Source organism: Ictidomys tridecemlineatus, chromosome 7 (genome assembly GCF_052094955.1).
Source record: "Ictidomys tridecemlineatus isolate mIctTri1 chromosome 7, mIctTri1.hap1, whole genome shotgun sequence".
Classification (NCBI taxonomy): domain Eukaryota; kingdom Metazoa; phylum Chordata; class Mammalia; order Rodentia; family Sciuridae; genus Ictidomys; species Ictidomys tridecemlineatus.
In genome coordinates, this window is record NC_135483.1 from 34,466,575 (window position 1) to 34,485,916 (window position 19,342).

Consider the following 19,342-nt stretch of genomic DNA (forward strand, 5'->3'; position numbering starts at 1 on the left):
GCAATTTTCCCCAGAACAAGATTTTGTTCTAAAAGAAAACTTCAGTTTTATCACTTTTTATAAAGAACAAAACATTTCCATATGCAATCCCTTTGCACTCATCAGAAAACTGGAGTCCACAGACTCTGTTCCCTCCCACCCTAGTCACACACACCATGCTCAGAATGTCCACTTCTGTGCTGTCCAGGGTAGTACTGGGGTGTCCCTTGGGATTACTGGAGGGTTTCCTGCTCTTCAGCCATCAAATTGCCCCATGACTTTCCCTCTTAGCTGTGGATCTCATTACTGATGCTTAGTCCCACTCATATTTGGATTTGTGAGGATCTCTTGTCACTTAGCCAAGGGATTTTAAACTTTGCTATTCTAATGGCTGAGCCATATTTATGGTAAAGTTTATGGAGATTCAAAGCACATGTTTACTGAGTGCATGTATACTAAAGAACTCACTTTACAGGTGGTGTTTCCATTCTAAAAAGACCTAGATAAGGCCCATTTAACCCATAAAGTTACATTGCTATGTTTGTTATGAGATAGTATCTACATGCAATAAAAACTACTGATCTATTATTTCAGTTATCTAATCAAATCAGACCATAGCACAGAGTGGGTTATAGGCCAAATGTTTGTCCCTGCCCCATTCGTGCATATGCTGAAGCTCTAACCCCTAACCCAAATGTGATGATGTTTGGAGGTGGGGCCCCCGGTTTAAATGAGGTGATATGGGTGGGATCCTGATGATGCAATTAGTGTCCTTATAAAAAGAGACACACAAGTGGTTTTTCTTTCTCCATCATGTGAGGGCACAGAAAGAAGATGACACCTAGAAGCAGGAAGAGGACCTTCACTTCTAAACTAGTTAGCACCTCCATCTTAGACTTTCTAGCCTCCAGAATTGTGAGAAATAAATTTCTGTTGTCGAAGCCACCCTGTCTGTGGTATTTTGTTACAGTAGCCTGAGATGACCAAGACACTGTGCAATGTCAATCAATCATTAAAACAGTTGTAAAATGATTAACTCAAAAAATAAAAAACACACCTCGCTTTTGCTGAGGTTGGATTTGAACTCCTGATTCTCTTGTCTCAGTCTCTAGAGTCTCTGGGATTACACGTATACACTGTGGCACCTGCCATACATCAATTTTTAATTCTGTATAGTGTCAATTATTTTCACATGTCTGGTTAGTTTTGCCCATGTCATAATACAATAAGGTGCCTGTTAAATATGATTGAATTTTTCTTTTTATTGCTATAATTGTTGTCATTTACAGTAATTTGGAAAATAATTTCTTCCTAATTATTCTTTAAAGGCAAATTTTTTAAAAGTGAAATTTACTTAAAATGGAGTATAAACATTCGATATTAATATATATTTAATGTAATGTGAATGTTAGTATATTAAATTTTAATGATATTTACAAATTTTGTAGGTAATTTCTTATATGGATTTTTCTAAACACTGATTTTCATGATTGAAATCATGAAACAATTTTGACTTGATTCAGTTTTGTTGTATATTTGAAGATTCAATAGAGTACTATTCAATCAAATTTAGTCTTTATATTCAAAGACTTTAATAAAAAAAAGACTCTCAAAAAATCCTCAGCTAAGTTTTTACTTAAATATCAGTAGAATTCTGAGTAATGCAGATACTGTTCCTAAAATATTTCTGTTTTCCAACTGATTAAGAAGTTGTTAGTAATCTGTATTGTTAAAAAAATATTTTTCTTAATTGAAATAAAATTTTTATCCCACAAAAAAACAAAAAAAAAAAAACAAAAAAAAAACAACAACAAAAAAAACACCAAAACAGACTGGTCACTTCCTAGCCATCTAATGGGAACTGAGAATTAAAAGATTACCACGCCCATGGTGATTGATGAAGTCATAATTTTGACACTACTAGACAAGAGAAGGTGACAAGGGGGAAATGTCATTAAAGGCAATATCTAATAACAAAGATACCTTTATGATAAACTGTCATCTTTACTCACTTTGTCGCAGAAGACCTTGATCTGGCAATAAGCTCTGTGAATGGGTTTATTGCTACGATTATTATAACTGTACGTATCAATCTGAATCATCAAAGGAAGTCCTTTCACTCCTTTCTGGGAGGAGAAATCCGTACTCAGGCAATTCACGGTGATAAAAATCTGAAGGAGGGAGAAAGAAAGGAGAAAGTTTACAAGTTACCAAACCAAGGATCTCCAAAAATAGGCATCAGCCTTCAACTCGAGGGGAAAATAATGAACAAACCTATAAAGCAATTGAAGAATATTATGACACATAAAAGCCTGTTGAATACATAAAACGTAACATACATTATATAATTTATAATTATAAAATTCTAAGCTCTTTTCCTTTCATATTCGATTGAAAGAGACCATTTATTAAGTTTCTTGAAAATACGTCAGCAAAGTCTTATTTTCATAAACATGTGTAAATGGATGAACACTGTCTTCTCAACATATTCGAGTTGTCACTTCTCATAGATCAGTTTCTCTAATCTCTGATCTGTGGGATTAAAAATAAATAAATTCAGATAACACCTCCCTTTGTGCATTCTTGCAGTGGAACTAGTTAACTGTTGATATGTCTGTCTTTCTTACTTGACTAATCTTGAGTATCAGATCCAAAATTATTTAATTTTGTTTTTGAGTACAAAAAAGGAGAAAGTTTACAAGTTACCAAACCAAGGATCTGGCACCTAGTGCAGTTCCTGCAGAAGAGAAGGTATTCAATGAGCATTTGACGAATGAATCAGAATTGTTCTGCAGAAAGTCCACTAGGTCAAGAGTCAAAGGTTCCAAGGTTAAGCCCCAGCTCTAGCATTAACCAGCTAAGAGACCCATGCAAATTACTATGTCTTCAACTTTCAGTTTTCCCTTTGAATCATCATTAAGATCCCTCCCTACAGGACAGAAGGTAAATACTAATACACTCCATGTTAGGAGGTAGAAAGTGTAATGGCATGGACACCCTCATCAGATAGGATGAAGCATCAAGAAATACAACAGAGATTGTGTGAATCCAAAAAAAGGAGTAACTCAGGTAAAGTACTGAGGATTATAGCAATGACTAACAAAAGAACTGAAAGTAGTTTCATTATAAAATGTTGAAAGAAACAGAAAGAGATCCAAGTGCACTAAATTTATCCTTATCTTATACACTGGGTAGCTGTCAATAGATAAGGTGATTTATCACAGAATTGAGCTATAAATATAGCACCCACACTAAGTGGGAACTACATAGACGATTAAGAGGTAGTCTCTGAGAAGAACCAGTCTTACTAGACTATTTCCTTTGTACTATTTTCATTTTGATGACACATGTACTACTTTTCTTTCTTTCTTTCTTTTTTTTTTTTTTTTTTTGTACCAGGAATTGAACCCAAGGGCACTTAACCACTGAGCCTCATCCCCAGCCCTTTTCATTTTCTGTTTTGAGACAGACTCTCACTATATCACTTAGGGCCTTGCTAAGTTGCTGAGGCTGGCTTTGAACTTGAGATCCTTTTGCCTCAGCCTCCTGAGCTGCTGAGATTATGGGCTTGCACCACCCTGCCTGGCTTACTTATATTTTATTTTATTTTTTAAGTTTGAACCATTCATTGCTTTCAATTTGTACAATTATGTATTCTGAAAACCACCTCATCTGATGTATTATTTAATCTTTATTTGTGTATTTTCTTTTTTGATCCCCTGAGCTTTTTATTCACCTTCAAACCCTAGACATAAAGACTTCTGTGTCACAGAGAAACCAGAAAGATTCGCCCTGTAGGAAGTGAAGACTCACAGTTCTTTTTAATATTTTTGTGTAACTATGAGGCCTGATTTAATTCATTTCAAGTCCTCGGCCTATAATCATTTGATAATTTTGGTGACCAGGCACATACTTTTTAGTGCTGTATCTCCCTAAACATCATTTTCCTTTATTTTTTTTAGCTTGTCACTTGGCAATGAGACATGCACCTGCGAGGCACCGGTTCAGTAGTGACAAGTCCAGATGACAGATCTTAATAACACACTAAGTACAATAGCCACGTGCACTGGTCCTCAGGCTCTCACATTTCTACCCTCCATCTGAAAACAAATGCCTAAAGATGACCTGACTACATGAACAGGGACGGAGATCCAGAAGGACTCTAAGTAATGAAGTTGTCCTGCATATGGGATTCAGGCTAAGTAAGTAAACTTCAGCTTCTCTGGCCCCCAAAACACAAAAGAAGGGTGACTGTATGAGGTGATGGATACATTAATTTGCTTCAATCACTTTTACTAACTATATGTATCCCTCAACGTCATGTTGCACAGGAGAATATCATGCTAAGTGAAATAAGCCAATCCAGAAAACTAAAGGCTGAATGTTCTTTCTGATATATGGATGCTAACACACAATAAGGGGTGGGGGTGCTAACACACAATAAGGGGTAGATATTCATTGGATTAGACAAATGGAAATGAAGGAAGGGGAAGGAAGATGGGAATAGGAAAGACAATAGAATGAATCAGACATATCATAAATATATGAACAGTGAAACTCCATATCATACAATTGCAACAATGGGATCCTAATTAGAATAAATTATACTCCATGTATGTATAATATGTCAAAATACATTCTACTGTCATGTATATCTAAAAAGAACGAAATTTTTTCAAAAAAATTTTAAGCTATAAAAGCAACAACAACAAAGGACTATCTCAGTGGCTAAGAGATTCTTAGTTCAACCCTGGTACCAATGAATAAACGAATAAATAACATCATGTTGCATACCTTAAATATACACAATAAAAGGGGTTTTTTTTAAGTTGATCTAACTGTGGATACGCTCATTTTATTCATACATTTCTTTAAGTCATTTGCTCATTCAGTCTGTAAATGTCCACAGAAGCCCCTGATGGGTCAAACAGCATTGGATGTCAGAAGTAAAGAGGAAAGCCAACCCTGCCTCATAGAGCTGACAGTTCAAGGGGAAGAGAGATAAGAAATCCAGCAATAACCAACACACTGTGGTCAAGATTATCCTAAGGAGACATATGTCCAGAGGTTCCTAGAATGTAGAGCAGAGTTCTGAGCCTGGAAGATACTAGTGAAATACAAACTGCAAACATGCTAGGCTCCGAGTGGGGGCCTTATAAATACTGAGGAATGGGAAAGAAGAAGAGAGCAACCAAAAATGCCAGTGTCATATAATGTAGGGGAACTGAGTGACAAGGACTTCCAAGAAAGAAGACGCCAGGCTCAATGCTCTTACTGGTATTCTAGCATAAAAGCATTTTGCCCGCGATGGTCACCAAGGCGGAAAATGCTACCTAGAGCTCTTGGAGATTCCTTAATGGCAGAGAATTTTTATTTAATATTCATTCATGCAACAAATATTTTAAAATGCCTTCCAAGGTCTCGAGACTGCCAGCACAGATGTGCTAGGTATGGTTTCTACAATCACAGAAGTCAGAAATGAGATGGTGAGCCAGGAACACACCTGTAATCCCAGCCCAGTGGCTTGAGACACTGAAGCAGGAGGATTGAAAGTTCAAAGCCAGCCTTAGCAATTTAGTGAGGCCCTGAGCAACTCAGTGTGACCCTGCTTCTAAATAAAATACAAAATAAAATACAAAAAAAAGTGGGAGAAACAAAAAAGTACCGGGGATGTGGCTCAGGGGTTAAGTGCCCCTCCCCATCCCCATCCCCATCCCCATCCCCATCCCCCATCCCCATCCCCAGTGCCAAAAAAAGAAAAAGAAAAAGAAAGAAATGAGATGGTGAGAAAGATAATGGGGCAGCACTGGAAAGATGACAATAGCTTCATTGAATGCTGATCCTTAATATATAAACATAAAAGTTCTTTTCCAGGAACCCTTGACTTCTTTTATTGTTATTACTGACAATATGGGGTTATCTTGGCCAGAATGCATAAATACTGTTTTATGTCAGCAAATCAAATATTCACTGTGCTGAGCAGTCATCCTCCATGCTAGCCACATGGTTCATAGAGAGCTTCCTGGTGGTGACTGTAATCCACATGGCCCTCAGTCCAGAAAATGTTTCCTAGAGCTCCAGGAGTAACCCAGACGTGTGTGTGTGTGTGTGTGTGTGTGTGTGTGTGTGTGTGTGTTCTTTTAAAAAGCCTGCCTAGTAGTACAGAAGCCAGAGGAGAAAGCGTTCTGAAGAATATTTCCTAAGCTATTGGATTTCATGGTTGGCTCACCGATTTAATGATGCATCACTCATGGTGGATATATAGTCTGTCACGCAGCAAGAAATATTCATTGCGGTTTTATCAGCTCCAAGTCTCAACTAAGAGAGCCGGAGTGATGGATCGTGACTGTTTACAAGGGCCACTTAAGTAGACAAATTCACTGAAATCACAGATGGTTATTGGAAATATAAATAGACTAAATCCTCCTTAGAGGGCCTATAAAAATCAGTTATGCAGTAGAGATGGTCTTTAAAGGTCACACAAGCTACCACAGACTAGATTCCACAGGGAGACACTTGAGGCAGTTTCTCTTAATAGAGAAAAGTCTTTGGTTCAAGGCCTAATGGGCTCCCTTTGACTCGAGGCATCCTGCTTTCCCAACAAGTAAACAACACGAGACTCTGCCTCTCTGCTACATCGTGTTGGGTGTGATCCTAACAGGCAGGGATTTTATAACAGGGTTGGCGCTGCTCTCCTCTTACCTGGCTCCCGCCAATGGAAAGCGGAGTTTCAGTGCCTGATGGCATCAGTCACAGTCTAGCTGTGCTGCATTCAAAACCCAAATGGTTGAACTTTAACTGAAGGGCTGGGGCTAAGGGTTGGGAAGGACATTAACTAAAACTTTGCCTGGGAACAGAGGAGCATTAAATTGTTTTATTTTGCAATCCCAATCATGTCCCAGTTCCATGCACAGCAGGCAAATGTGAGAGCTGATTTCTTGGACAAAGCTGAAATCTTTATCTACAAAGCACTTGTATTGGAGAGGCCTAAGGAAAAGGCATGATTTCATCCACCACATGTTCACCCAAATGTCAAGCACACAGAGTTCTTTTTGACTTCAGTGGGAATACCAATTATGTAAAGAGCAGACAAATGTCATAAATAATTGATCTGTCACCCAAGTTATGAACGCTACAGATAAGTTCACATAATATTATCAAAATCTCAGTTACTTCTCACTCTATAATTCTAATAGCACATTGAATAGAAAAAATGAATTAAATCGGGTGTATTCAAGTGGATAATAGATACAATTTTATTTTTGTCATGGGCTCAAAGATTGATTCAGATAGATTATTTCTGAATTGTACCAAGACCTTTCCTAAAAAGTGGCAGTCTCATGACACTGGACATTTTTTAATAAAATCATTTGTTACATATGAATGCCTATTCTCATTTTGTAGTTCCTACTCAGAAAGATGAGGACTCAATAAATCTCAGCTGTGCACTGTGTGTAGAAAGATTTATTAAAATAAATACAAATCAATGAGCTTTAGAATTCATACATTAACTTGATTATTAACTCCCGAGATTTTCTGAGGGCTTTCCATTAAAATAAGTGGTTCTACCTTTGATTGATTTAGAAAGCAATTTGAGATTTTAAAAAAAAAATCACAACACCCATGATTTTATGTAATGTGTTTATTTGCCTCTTTAATCAATTGCATTTTGGGACTGAGGATGTGGCTCAAGTGGTAGTGCGCTCGCCTGGCATGCGCGGGTCGCTGAGTTCGACCCTCAGCACCACATAAAAATAAAATAAAGATGTTGTGTCCACCGAAAACTAAAAAATAAATATTAAAAAATTCTCTCTCTCTCTCTTCAAAAACTATTGCATTTTTAAAAATCTTTATGGTTAAAGACTTAAAAAGATCCTTATTTGTTAATGACTGGAATTCTAAAGAGACTTTTTCCAAGAGATTGCTATGCATTGACCTCCAAATTACAGGTACACATCAAGAAATAATAATTTTAACATAATTTTAAAAATTATTTAACATTCCTCTTCCACAAACTATATGCACATATGTGTACAATTGCCAGTTTTTCTACTACCCTGTTCGTTTGTTGGTTCTTTGTATTATGAAAGACCTTGTAGATAATTTTCTTAAATTTCATCATTTTTTCCCCATTTTTATAAGATCACTCTTGAATGAAAATGCTCGACTGAGGCAGACAATAGACTAAATGACTAAACATGGACTTATTAAAATGTGGAAATGTCCTTCTGGGGCACTGATTCATTTATTTCAGGCAGGAATTCGTCACACAGTTATTAAGTGTCTTTGCTGGCACACTGGCATTTTGTGGAGACAAGGTGAAGACAGAATGACAGGGCAGACTGACTGCTCTCAGGGGACTTGCTATTCAGTTGAAAATCTAAAATTTCCTAGATCTCTTGAAACTTCCAGTTACACAACACTTTTAGGAAATGATTAATCTATTTCTTTATTTTATCTTTTTTTTCTGAAAATATATTTCACTGTCTTCTCCTGAAAATCTGAGCACACACAGATGCACCTGATGTACCTAAATATTCTACCATGATTTCATAATGCCAGTACTCAGGTTTTTGTGTCCAGAGCATGCCAAGTGTGTTCTGTTATAGAGCTTCTGACATCTGCTGTTTCTCTGCCTCCTCCGCTGTCCCTGCAGATCACCACACTGCCAGTTCCTTCTCATTTACATTTTAGTCCAATGTCAATTCTTCAGAAAGTGACACCCACACGAGTAGCCTCTCTCCTCCTCCCAACACCCTCAGTCCATGACCAGTGGTGCACACCTCTATCAATTTTTTCTTTCCTGTTTTCTTCATAACACTTAGCATTATTTGAATTTATGTTGTACATTTTTTTTGGCATTTATTATCTGCTTGCTCCATGAAGCTGACTCTAATGCACCAGGCTCACAGTAGTTAACCAATAAATATTTATTTATGAATTAAGGGAACATAAATTATTTTTCTAAATGTGAATTCCCCCTTTATCTATGCTCTTGTTTTCATAAGTAATACCTCCTGAGAGCTGAGACTGATATGAGTAGCTGAAGTTGTCAAGATAATACAGTTAAGTGCTCTGATCGGATTTCTCTGGAAATGTTATCTACCTACCTACCTACTTACCTATGTAACTAGTTACCTACAAACGTCAGTTGAGCATCAACTATAGAGTTGGCATGACCATGATTATCTATCTAAGCATCCGTCCATCCATCCTATGGAAGATGCTGTATGTGGATGCCATGTGAAATAAAGAATGTCCCTATGGCAAGGTCCTGCCCTTAAGGAAAAGAGCACTGTTCACTCAACTGTTCTAGTCACCGAGGTGGAATGTATATAATTAGCTATTAAGTAAGATGATCCAGACTACACTTGCTGTAAGGACTTAAAAGAGTAGGAAAGAACTCAATAAGGCAGCCAGGGAAGATTTCCTGCAGAAGTCTTGAGATAGGAGACATACAGAAGGGAGGAAAGTATATGCTGACTTTGAAAATAGCAAAGAAAGCAGACAATGGGTAAGCAGGGTTTTTATTTGGGAGGATAAAAAAGAGCCTGGAAGGCAGAGGAGGGGACTATACAGGGATTGTACTGCAATCAAACAACGTACTGCTGAGCCTAAGTGTCTAACACTGAGGCCAAGTACAGCAGACAGCTGCAGCCACAGCCCTCAACATCTATGTTATAGGCAAGCCCCCAAAGTTTCCAACTCAGCAGGTCTGGGTGGGAGACCCTAGTTTTCGCATTTCTAACAACTTACTAAGTTGCTGCTGATGCTGCTTGTTGAGAACCATACTCTGAAAACCCCCACGCTGAAGCATTTGACTTCCTCACCCATCTCATCTTCCTCCTCTTTTCTTCTTTCCCTCTACTCTCTTTACTCACCATCTTTCCTTCTCTGGTTCTTTTTCTTCTATTCCTCTAAATGCAGGATATCTGAAGCCCAGATTGTGACCCTCTTTTGCCCATCCTCCAATTCTCTCCACCAGTCTCATCCTTTCTCATTTATCCTGACTTCTATCAACCCCTCTGAACAAGCAAGTCTAACTTCTCTCCTGAGCTCCACAATCCCCCTGCTCTTCATTGTTTCTAGCCTCTGCATCTTTGACCACCCCATTCTCCCACCAGGCATGTTCCTTCTTCCAACTTCCAACGATTCAATTCTACCTGACCCCTAAGACACAGCTTTCATGCAGCCTTCCTCATGTCTTTCCTCATTCCACAGAAAGGGAATCTCTGGATGTGCTGAAGTATAGAAGTGATGAAATTGGAGGGGGCAGGGGGAAGCAAATCTGGCAAAATACTAACAATGAGTTGATCTAGATGTAGGGTGTTGATTGCATTTATCATATATTTTTCAAATAAAAAGTAGACCAAAAAATTTAAGATAAATTGAACTTATGTCTCTAGAACTTTTCTAGTATTTTCCCTCCATCAGTTGTTGTCCCTTTCTACCTCACATTACAGTTATTTACATCCATGTCTCAGTTCTAGGTCTAGCCCTAACATGGCTTGAGAGCAGGGGCTCTACCAGGCCTACTTGTCCACAAATTTCCCCTCTCCTGGGCTAGTGCCTCATGGACAGCAGGCATGCTGCATCCAAGGAATGTCTGTACCTTGTCAGAGTTAATGGAAGAGATAACACTGCTAGATTTTCCCAACATCAAAAAAGCATTGTGGGAAGAGCACATGCTTCAGAACCGGAGAGCCCAGGGTTGGAATTCCACCTCTATTATACATTAGCTGCTGCATTATGTTAGGTAAAGTAGCTAAGCTGACTGAACTTTAAATTCCTCATTACTTAAATGAAAAATCATACCTACTTAAAAGCTTGAATATTGCATAACGTGTATATAAAGTGCCTGGCAGAATGCCTGGTGTATAGTAATTACCGAACAAATATTAGTCATTGTGCACACAAGCACACACCATATTTTTATGAAACCCAAGTCTATAGTCTACTTTTCTGCACAACACAGCAGTTTATACCTGTTAGTTACAGAGCCCTGAGTAGAATTCAGGCCAGAAACCATGGATACTCCACATTCTAACAAAAGATCAAATCATTGATATCTTCAGTGAGATGCCTTCCAAAGATTATTCCTTTTATAAATGAATTAACTCCAGCTTTATAGTTTTTCCTGCCATCCATTACCATATAAAACTGGAACAAAGGCCTGGCTTTGTTTAAGTTCAATACCAAAGACTCCAGCAAATGTTTACCTTTCCCTTTTAAAGTTTCCTTCACCCACACCACGCCCCAGCAAACACATAAAACTGCCATTTGCCCGGCTCTGCAGTGTGTAACTCAATATTTCAGGACTCCTCCCAGGAGCTTCCCCCAACCCTATCTTTACTTTTGAAAACCACAGAATATGACCTATAATATTCTTTAACCTTCCATAATATTAAAAATCAGGCCAATTTAGGCAATATTTTTGTTTTATTGTTAGTATCTATGAACCTTATTTCATCCTGGACTGTCTTGTAAGCAGAAATAGAACTTTCCAGGCAAAGGCATCATGTTTTGAGAGGGTTAAGCAAGGTCATGAAGCAATGTGTCCCTCAGGAGTATGGTCTCCTTTGGGCAATCCCTGTAGGCTAAATATCCATATTCATACAACTTCTTTTCTCCCCTGGTGTCCTGAAACAAAGTTCAACAGAGAAAGAATATTGTCCATTTCAGAGCATCCTTTTGGAGGCATGATTCATGAAAATATCACAAATATTCAAAAGTATTCTGATTGGCATTTAGTGGGGACACAATAAAAATTAATTAAATGTTTTAGACCAAAAAAAAAAAAAATGCTGAAAAAAGACCCAGAAAAAAAGTAGGAAGGAAGATAAATAGCAAATTTGGAACAACATAATAGATTCACCATGATAGTGAATTTCAAGCCAGCCTTTTAATTAGCATGATCTTATTTTTCTCTGAGATTGAATTATTTGCAATGTACAAGAAGATTAGAATGCACATATTTTCTTCAATTTACCACCTTTTCATAGGCTATGATCATAGTCCTGCTATTTCTATCATCCTGTCTCTAAGCTAGTAAAATGGGGATAATAAGTTGAGGGAAACTATTTTTTCCTGCCAACAGCAGCTCATGGAGCGAAAACTAAGGCTACCTTGCTGACCACCAGCTGCACTTTGAGAAGATGGCACTGGAAAGAAAAAGGGTCAACTCAATACAGTGAAAAAAGAAAGACACCTGGACTTCCCATGGAAAGAGTAAGTCACCCTGTACAACAGCTCCAGTTATGTCTCACAATAAGAAGTAAGGCAGCTACTGTCACTGTGTAGTCACCATGAATTAGGCGGCACCAAATGCATGCTTAAATCCAGGGCAGCTGCAGAGTCATGCAGGGGTATTAAATCAATTTCACTGTCTTCCTTAAGGATAGGAGAACTTTTTAAAAAATTTTTTATTTGTTCTTTTTAGTTATACATGTCAGTAGAATGTATTTTGACATATCATATATACATGGAGTATAACTTCCCATTCTTATGGTTGTACATGATATAGAGTTATACTGGTTGTGTAGTTATATATGAACATAGGAAATTATGTCTGATTCATTAGACTGTCTTTCCCATTAGGATGAGAGAATTTTCTACCTTGAGTCTTCACTTGTATTTTCCTTCTCAGTCAGCCAACTCATCTTAGCATTCATGTTTCCATTCCTCAATCTCAGTTCTTAAATTCCATCATTTTGATATTAAAGCAAAATCAGACACTAGGTAATAATTAAAGAAACTATTAAGGGAAATGGGGCCCAGAGGAAACGTCAACATGCCTACCCCAACTCCCACCTTGCATTTTCCTAAAGCTTCAAAAACTACACATAAATTTCTTTTGTAAATCCAATTCATTTAAAGCATCCCAAAGGACCCAAAGTTAGAGGAATCTATCTACAAAATAAGTATTGGCTTACATGTGACATTCACTTCCAATTCACTAGTTGGGTTAGTGTGAGTATTTGTTTATTGAATTTCTTAAATCACAAAACATATAGAGCTGATAGTCAGTGGGTGTCTTCTGCAACCTTATCCTCTCTGACAAAAATACTCTTTCTTGCTTGAGATTTTTAAAATGCTATGCTTCTTGCCAGGTTTTGCAAAAAATGAATAAGAAAAATAAGAAACATTCTCCACTATTCATAACAGAAAAAATATATGGAGGAAATGGTGAATAAATGTGCAAAGATAGGAAGAAGAATCACTGGTACATTTCAGAGTCACAATACTAGAACTGATCTTTAGTTAATGCAGAGTGAGGAAATAATTATGCAAGGGAGTTCCATAGTTTGAGGTCAATGAACACACACACATACACACATACACATTCACTCACCTGAAGAGGACAAGGCTTCCCAAATAGTCCTCACTCCCATGTCCATTCTGGTCAATGACATGTATGATATGAACAGGGAAAGTACCAGGGCAACAAAAGACACTAATAGGAATAGCCCTGTTTCAAATAGTTGAATCAGCAAACTATCTTTTCTGGGCCTGGGGTAGCAAAGTGTGAGCACAGTGCAGGTAGCAAAAGCAGGATGACCTGATTAAACTGCTTTGTTCATGGAAGTGAGACTGACCATTTATTTTCTTTCTTTTTGGACACAAAGAATTTGTAACCTAAAGATTTGTTGGAGGAGGAAAATCATAGCATGCTTTGGTCTAAAGACAAAAAAAAAAAAAAAAGCAGATTCCCTTCTGTTGGGATGGTTATAACATGGGCTCTGGATTTAAAGAGATCTACCTTTACTTCTGCCTAATCTTGTAGTGTCTGGAATATTAAAGGTCCTTATAGAAAGGAATCAGAATCTGAGATGAAAGGACTATTACATATGACATCTCTTAACCTCTCTGATCCTCATCCAACCCCAACCAAGTCTCAGTCTGCCCAACCCCAATCTTGCCACAAAAATTTGTTAATAGAGATGAAAATATATGCCTTATTTATGTCTTTGGCCCTCTATAGAATGACAATAACTTCTTGTCTGAAAAGTCCTTTCCTAGCTTCCAAATACAGAAAGAATGTTCTTCAATGATCTAACTAAGGGGAGGGCAGGACAAACCAATCTCCCAGCAGCTCAATAGGAAGGGGGAAAGGAGAGCATGGTGGACCTCGTCACATAGGAGGTCATATAGGAAGCTAGAGAGCAGAAAAGAGTAACCCACAGACACAATTTCTTTTTATCAAATCATATGACAGGTTTCTCATAAAGGCACAGGTATAGCAAAAGGGCTTGGTAGTGGGTTTGCCTTCTTGATTATGGTAGAGAGGGAGGAGAAAGATTTTCACTGAATTAAGACCACTCCAAAATGGTTGGATGCAGAACAATTAAAAGAAAAAGAGTAGTAGAAAGGAGCTTCCTTCATCCTAAGGAATTTATAAATGATGGGAAGGCCAAAGCATAGAGATGGGGGAAATTAGCATAGTGTACTAGTGAAAAGACACAAAAAGGAAACTCAGCTCTCAAATGTCAGTACAAGGCACTAAGTAGCACCTTAATGCTCATGTCTTTCTCCTGTGTCCCACAAGAGAGGTTGTGACAGCACACTGGGTTGGGTAATCTCTAAATCAATGTGACCGAGAAAACAGCATTGGATGAAAATAGAGGCCTGGTTTCAAGACTCTCCTTAGAACCTGGGAGACAGGGAAGCCCGGGGTGTGGGTTGGCAGCACTCCTGCTCTGGAGATGACATCACTGCTGGAGAAAGGCAGTGCTCACTCCTGGCACTCTGAGTCACTGCTCACCAATAACTCAGGGGAGTCTTGCATGGGAATCCCTCATTGTGGGGATTAGTGACCATCAAAACTAGTTTTCCGGGTACTTGTGTTTGACTAAGGGGAGAAAGTAAAATTAAAACATCCTTGTAAATGGGAGTCACATGACAGAAGGTAGTACATAAGTCCTGCCATTAGAATCACATGGAAGGGCCCTCCTCCCTGCTTCCCGCCACTTTAGAGCCGAGCAAACTGAAGTGGGGAAACAGGAGGTCAAATGCCAGCTACTCTGGGGGATGGGAGGGGTAGCAGAATACAACAATTGCTAGTGGGGCATTGTGTGGAATTGTGGATGTGTAACCGATGAGATTCTGCAATCTGCATTTGGGGTAAAATTGGGAGTTCATGGCCCTCTTCAATCTAATGTGTGAAATGCGGTGTGTCAGGAGCTTTGTAATGTTGTGAACAACCAATGAAAAAAAAAAATGCCAGCTACTCCAGTGTCAGGGCTAGACTCGGGGCGCCTGAACCCCATGTCAGATACTCTTTCCATTGCATCGCCCTGCACCCATCTCCTGCCAGTTTCCAAGCTGTTAAGTGTGGACACTCAGAGCCACATCCACCTAGACAGCAGTGACACTTTTCACCTTACCTAGACTTGCAGACGGCACAGACCCCAAGGGAGAAGTGGGGCCTGTGGAAGAGTAAGTTGGCTGCTTGTGTCATCCTGCAGAAAGACACTGTGGCGCAACCAGCAAAACCGGTTCTGGGTGGAAGAACCCTGCAACAGCAGTTCCGCCAGAATCAGGCTGCAGTTGACACCCTGGAAGTCGGGGAGTAATCCCCAAACCTCAATGTGACTAATACTTTTAACACCTTCCCTGGGCAGATACTGTTCGTATAACTAAATTAACCTGAATGATTAGCATCTCACATCCCCTCCTTTCCTCTGTCTGCTAGAGGAGACAGAAATAACTTGTAAGTCAGCCACAGAAGGAACAAGCAGAGTGTGTCCTGGAAAACTCTATGATCCTTATCTCCAGGTCTTGATTAAATGTATGTAGCAAGAGTATCAGATATTGGACTTTTTTTTTTTTTTAAATAAAGGCACCAAAATGTGAATATCCAAGGAAAAGCTATCCTTCAGCATGGTCACCTTGGAAAAAGGCACAGTTTTCTCAAATGATGCTGCTATTGCTCAAAGCACATGGGTAGCATCTCTTCTGACACTGCCTGCTTCAAATTGGTTTGCAAAACCTTGTGCAAAGAAAAACAAAGACAACAATAAAACTTGGATCTCCTCCAGCTTGTGGCTGGGTCTTCACATGCAGATCCATCTTACTTCTGGGGTTTCTTTAAACACCTCTAGAGGTCAACATTTACGACTTTGGTAGGCATTCAAAGGATGCTGCAGCATCTCCTTCCAACCATGGTGACATGAGTGTGCCTCTGGCCTGCTGCCACTCACTGTGGTGCACTAAGGACTGGCAAAGGAGCCAGGGAGTGCTGGTGGTACGCCTCACACCTTTCTCTGAGCCACAGGCTAAACCAAGCCCCCCACCCTTGGTATGTCACTACCTTCCCCAACACTGAAAGCCAGCAAACATCCAAGCTGTGTACGTGTGGTTTGGAGGTGACGGGGTAGAGCATAAAAACTCAAATGTCCAACAGGGCCATGCATGGAAAATTCTAGAAAAAAGAAGGCTAAGAAAAGCAATAAAGAACAGCCAGTGCCAATGAGTGCCATGAAGGTTATTCTCCTTGCAAACACTCTGGCCAGAATCTTTAATTACCAAAATAGTCTAGAATCTGGATTTAAATTTTTTTTCTTTATTATTAAATGTGGACAAAAATGTTAAAATTTGAAATATAAGTACATAAATGTACAATATACCCACATTTGTTCTGTGGTCCACACAAGGCAGAAATCGCAGGTTTGTGTCCTTTGACCACACAAGCCAAAAGCATCATGTGACACTGAATGGGACCCCAGTCCTGAAACCTACAAAGGTTTCTGGGTGGATGTCATCAATAGGAATTTGAAATAAAATATAACTGCTTCTGAAAAGAAGTCTACAATATGGAAATTACAAATCATTCCACTGTGAGATGACACTTTGTATTTTTTCTTGGTACTGCCGATTGAACCCAGGAGTGCTCTATCACTGGCTCCATTCCCCAGCCCTTTTTATTTTTTGAGACAGGGTCTCCTCAGTTTGCCCAGGCTGGCCTCACATTTATGATACTCCTGCCTCACGCAGTCTCCTGAGTAGCTGATATTACAGCACGTGCCACTGTGCCTGGCTGACACCTTTTGCTGGCTTTGTTCAAAAACCTTTTTTTAAACGACCATCCTATTTTTTTTCCAGCCTGTTCATTACAAAATCAATAATATCTTAAAGAAGTGCCCTAGGCTCTGCAGCCTCTCTCATAAAGTAGATTTAACTATCACAGCTTTCTTTAAAGGCCCTTCCATAGTTTGGAGAAAACCAAAGGGAACTATTTTTTATTACTTATCGATTAACCCAGACCTAATACAATCACAACCACCAAACAATAGTCACTTAAAATAGACATTAAAGAAATAAAACAAATTTTGCTACAGTGAGCATTATAAAATATCCTTCAACGTCATTTATCAAAGCATATGTAAACTTAAACTTGACCATCTGGAACAACACACATAGGCACACCAACATGCACATGTATATTTGTGTACACATGTGTAAACACACATTTAGACAAGAAGGAGCTCCTGCACATGGCCAATGAGTGGTATGGAGTGAACTGGACTGAAAGGTCAACTCGGGCCCAAATCAACTATCTCACTGGTCTACCTCAGAGCTGTCCCTTCCGAATTAGGCATTTTCTTTAAAAGGTCCCTACCGACACAGAACACTTAACACATTCACCTACTAGCACTGCTTATCACAGATTGCATGATCATGAAAATTACAGTGATGATTAGAGCTCCTATTTATAGTTTGCTCTAACACTGATAAATACTTGCAGTGACATGATCACATTGTCTTCCCAGTGACCCTGAGATGGCCCTGCTTCCCTGGCTCACACCGTCAGACAGTGTGGTTCCCTTGCCTCCCTCCCCAGAGCACTGGATCACCATGCATTGTACCCTCAGCATGATGCTTGGTACAACAGACATTTGGAAATGTCTATTTTGTTTCGAATTCAGGAATGGAGGCCCAGAGAATTTCGATTGATTTGCTAAGGATTCTAGTCCCTTCTGGAGGTGTGCCATCACAAAGACTGCCCCTGGTTGTCCAGTCCCATCACCCAGCTTCCAAGAGAATCGGCACAAAGAGAAAGAGCAGGCACTGTTGCAGTGAGTAGGGGTTGGACAGGAGCCAGAGAGGTGCGGACAGACCTGCACAAGGCCAGAGGTGGAGTTCTTGGGACTGGGAGGGGCAGGAAAAATGGTACTCAGGCAGCCAAGGATGTCAGTGGAGTGCAGAGAGCACACGGGAACTTCCAGTGCAGGGGCCACGGGCCTCACATACCCACTCTCCCTGCACTTCAGGATGGCGCCTGATCTTGTCCGTGCAAGGTCTGCTTCCTTCCCTGGGAGGCCCTAATCCCCTGGAAGATTCTCAAGGCTATGCTGACATTCTGTCACTATGTGCCCATTTGGGTCACCTTTCTTGAGCCTAAAGCCAATTTCAACCACATTGTTTTCCTCATGAGTGACATGGGACACTGAGCAATTCATCTTCCTCTGGAAGTCTTGCTGCAAACTCCCAGCCAGTTTCCTTTCTCACCCAGCCTGCCCCTGCCCGAGGACAATACGGCATTGACAGGAGTTGTTGACATTGACCTTCTAACACTCACCTGGGTGGTACAGAATTGAAGCAGAAAACACGCCTAGATTTCATCCGGAACCTTCCCTTAAGTACAAAATAAGGATAAAGGATCAGAAGCTAAGACACTCAGAGTGGGCTTGGCAGAACTGTTTGGAGCTCTCCTAAAATCAGAGACTGGGGCTCGAAAGCAAACTTCCATATGTTTGCTTTCTTGTCCACAATAGGCAATGGTGGGCATCTGTCCTTGGTGTACCTCTGGCTGCCACGGTGTTACCCTTGTGCTTCTTAAACACACTGGTCCCCAGAGGAACAGACAAAGGTCAAACAGCCAGCAAAAGAAGTGGTTCAAATTCATGGTGGGGGCATTACCCAGTGGTGAAGCTCACAGCCCTGCCGTCCTGCTTCCTGCACCCCTCCCTTTCCCAGCCAAAGACATGAGCTCTGAGCCCTGCCCTGCCTTGGGAGGCTTCATGGAAAAGCCTGAGATGGGGTTTGAGGGTTCTGCAGTGCAGGGAGGAAAGGTTTTCTGGACTATCTTCCTTAGCTCCAAGTTCTCAGATGGCCTGAAGGACCTGGGAGGGGAGTCAGCTTGACTCATCACCACCTATGGGAGGCCACAGAGCAGAGACAAACCCCCCTCATCTCCCCTCACCCCAAAATCAGCACTGAGCAGTATATAACTGAAAATGTGTGACCTTGGAGAGAAAGACAACAGGTTCATTTCCTTTTTTTCTGGCTCAAGTTAATAGGAAGTTACTTGTACAGCATTTAGAAAAAGAATCTTGTGCTGAGGGCGGGCATGTGAATTGAAAAG

General features: G+C 39.9%; 1 protein-coding gene across 5 annotated transcripts in view; it reads right to left on the reverse strand.

Moving 5' to 3' along the window:
• The window catches only part of Grhl2 (grainyhead like transcription factor 2), a 147,673-nt gene that overhangs the window by 39,831 nt on the left and 88,500 nt on the right, over positions 1-19,342 (reverse strand). For all 5 annotated transcript variants that reach the window (XM_078016847.1, XM_040293804.2, XM_040293803.2 and 2 more), the window contains exon 9: positions 1,992-2,150. In XM_078016847.1, coding sequence (XP_077872973.1) covers positions 1,992-2,150 — 159 coding nt within the window. The remainder of the gene's footprint in view (positions 1-1,991; positions 2,151-19,342) is intronic.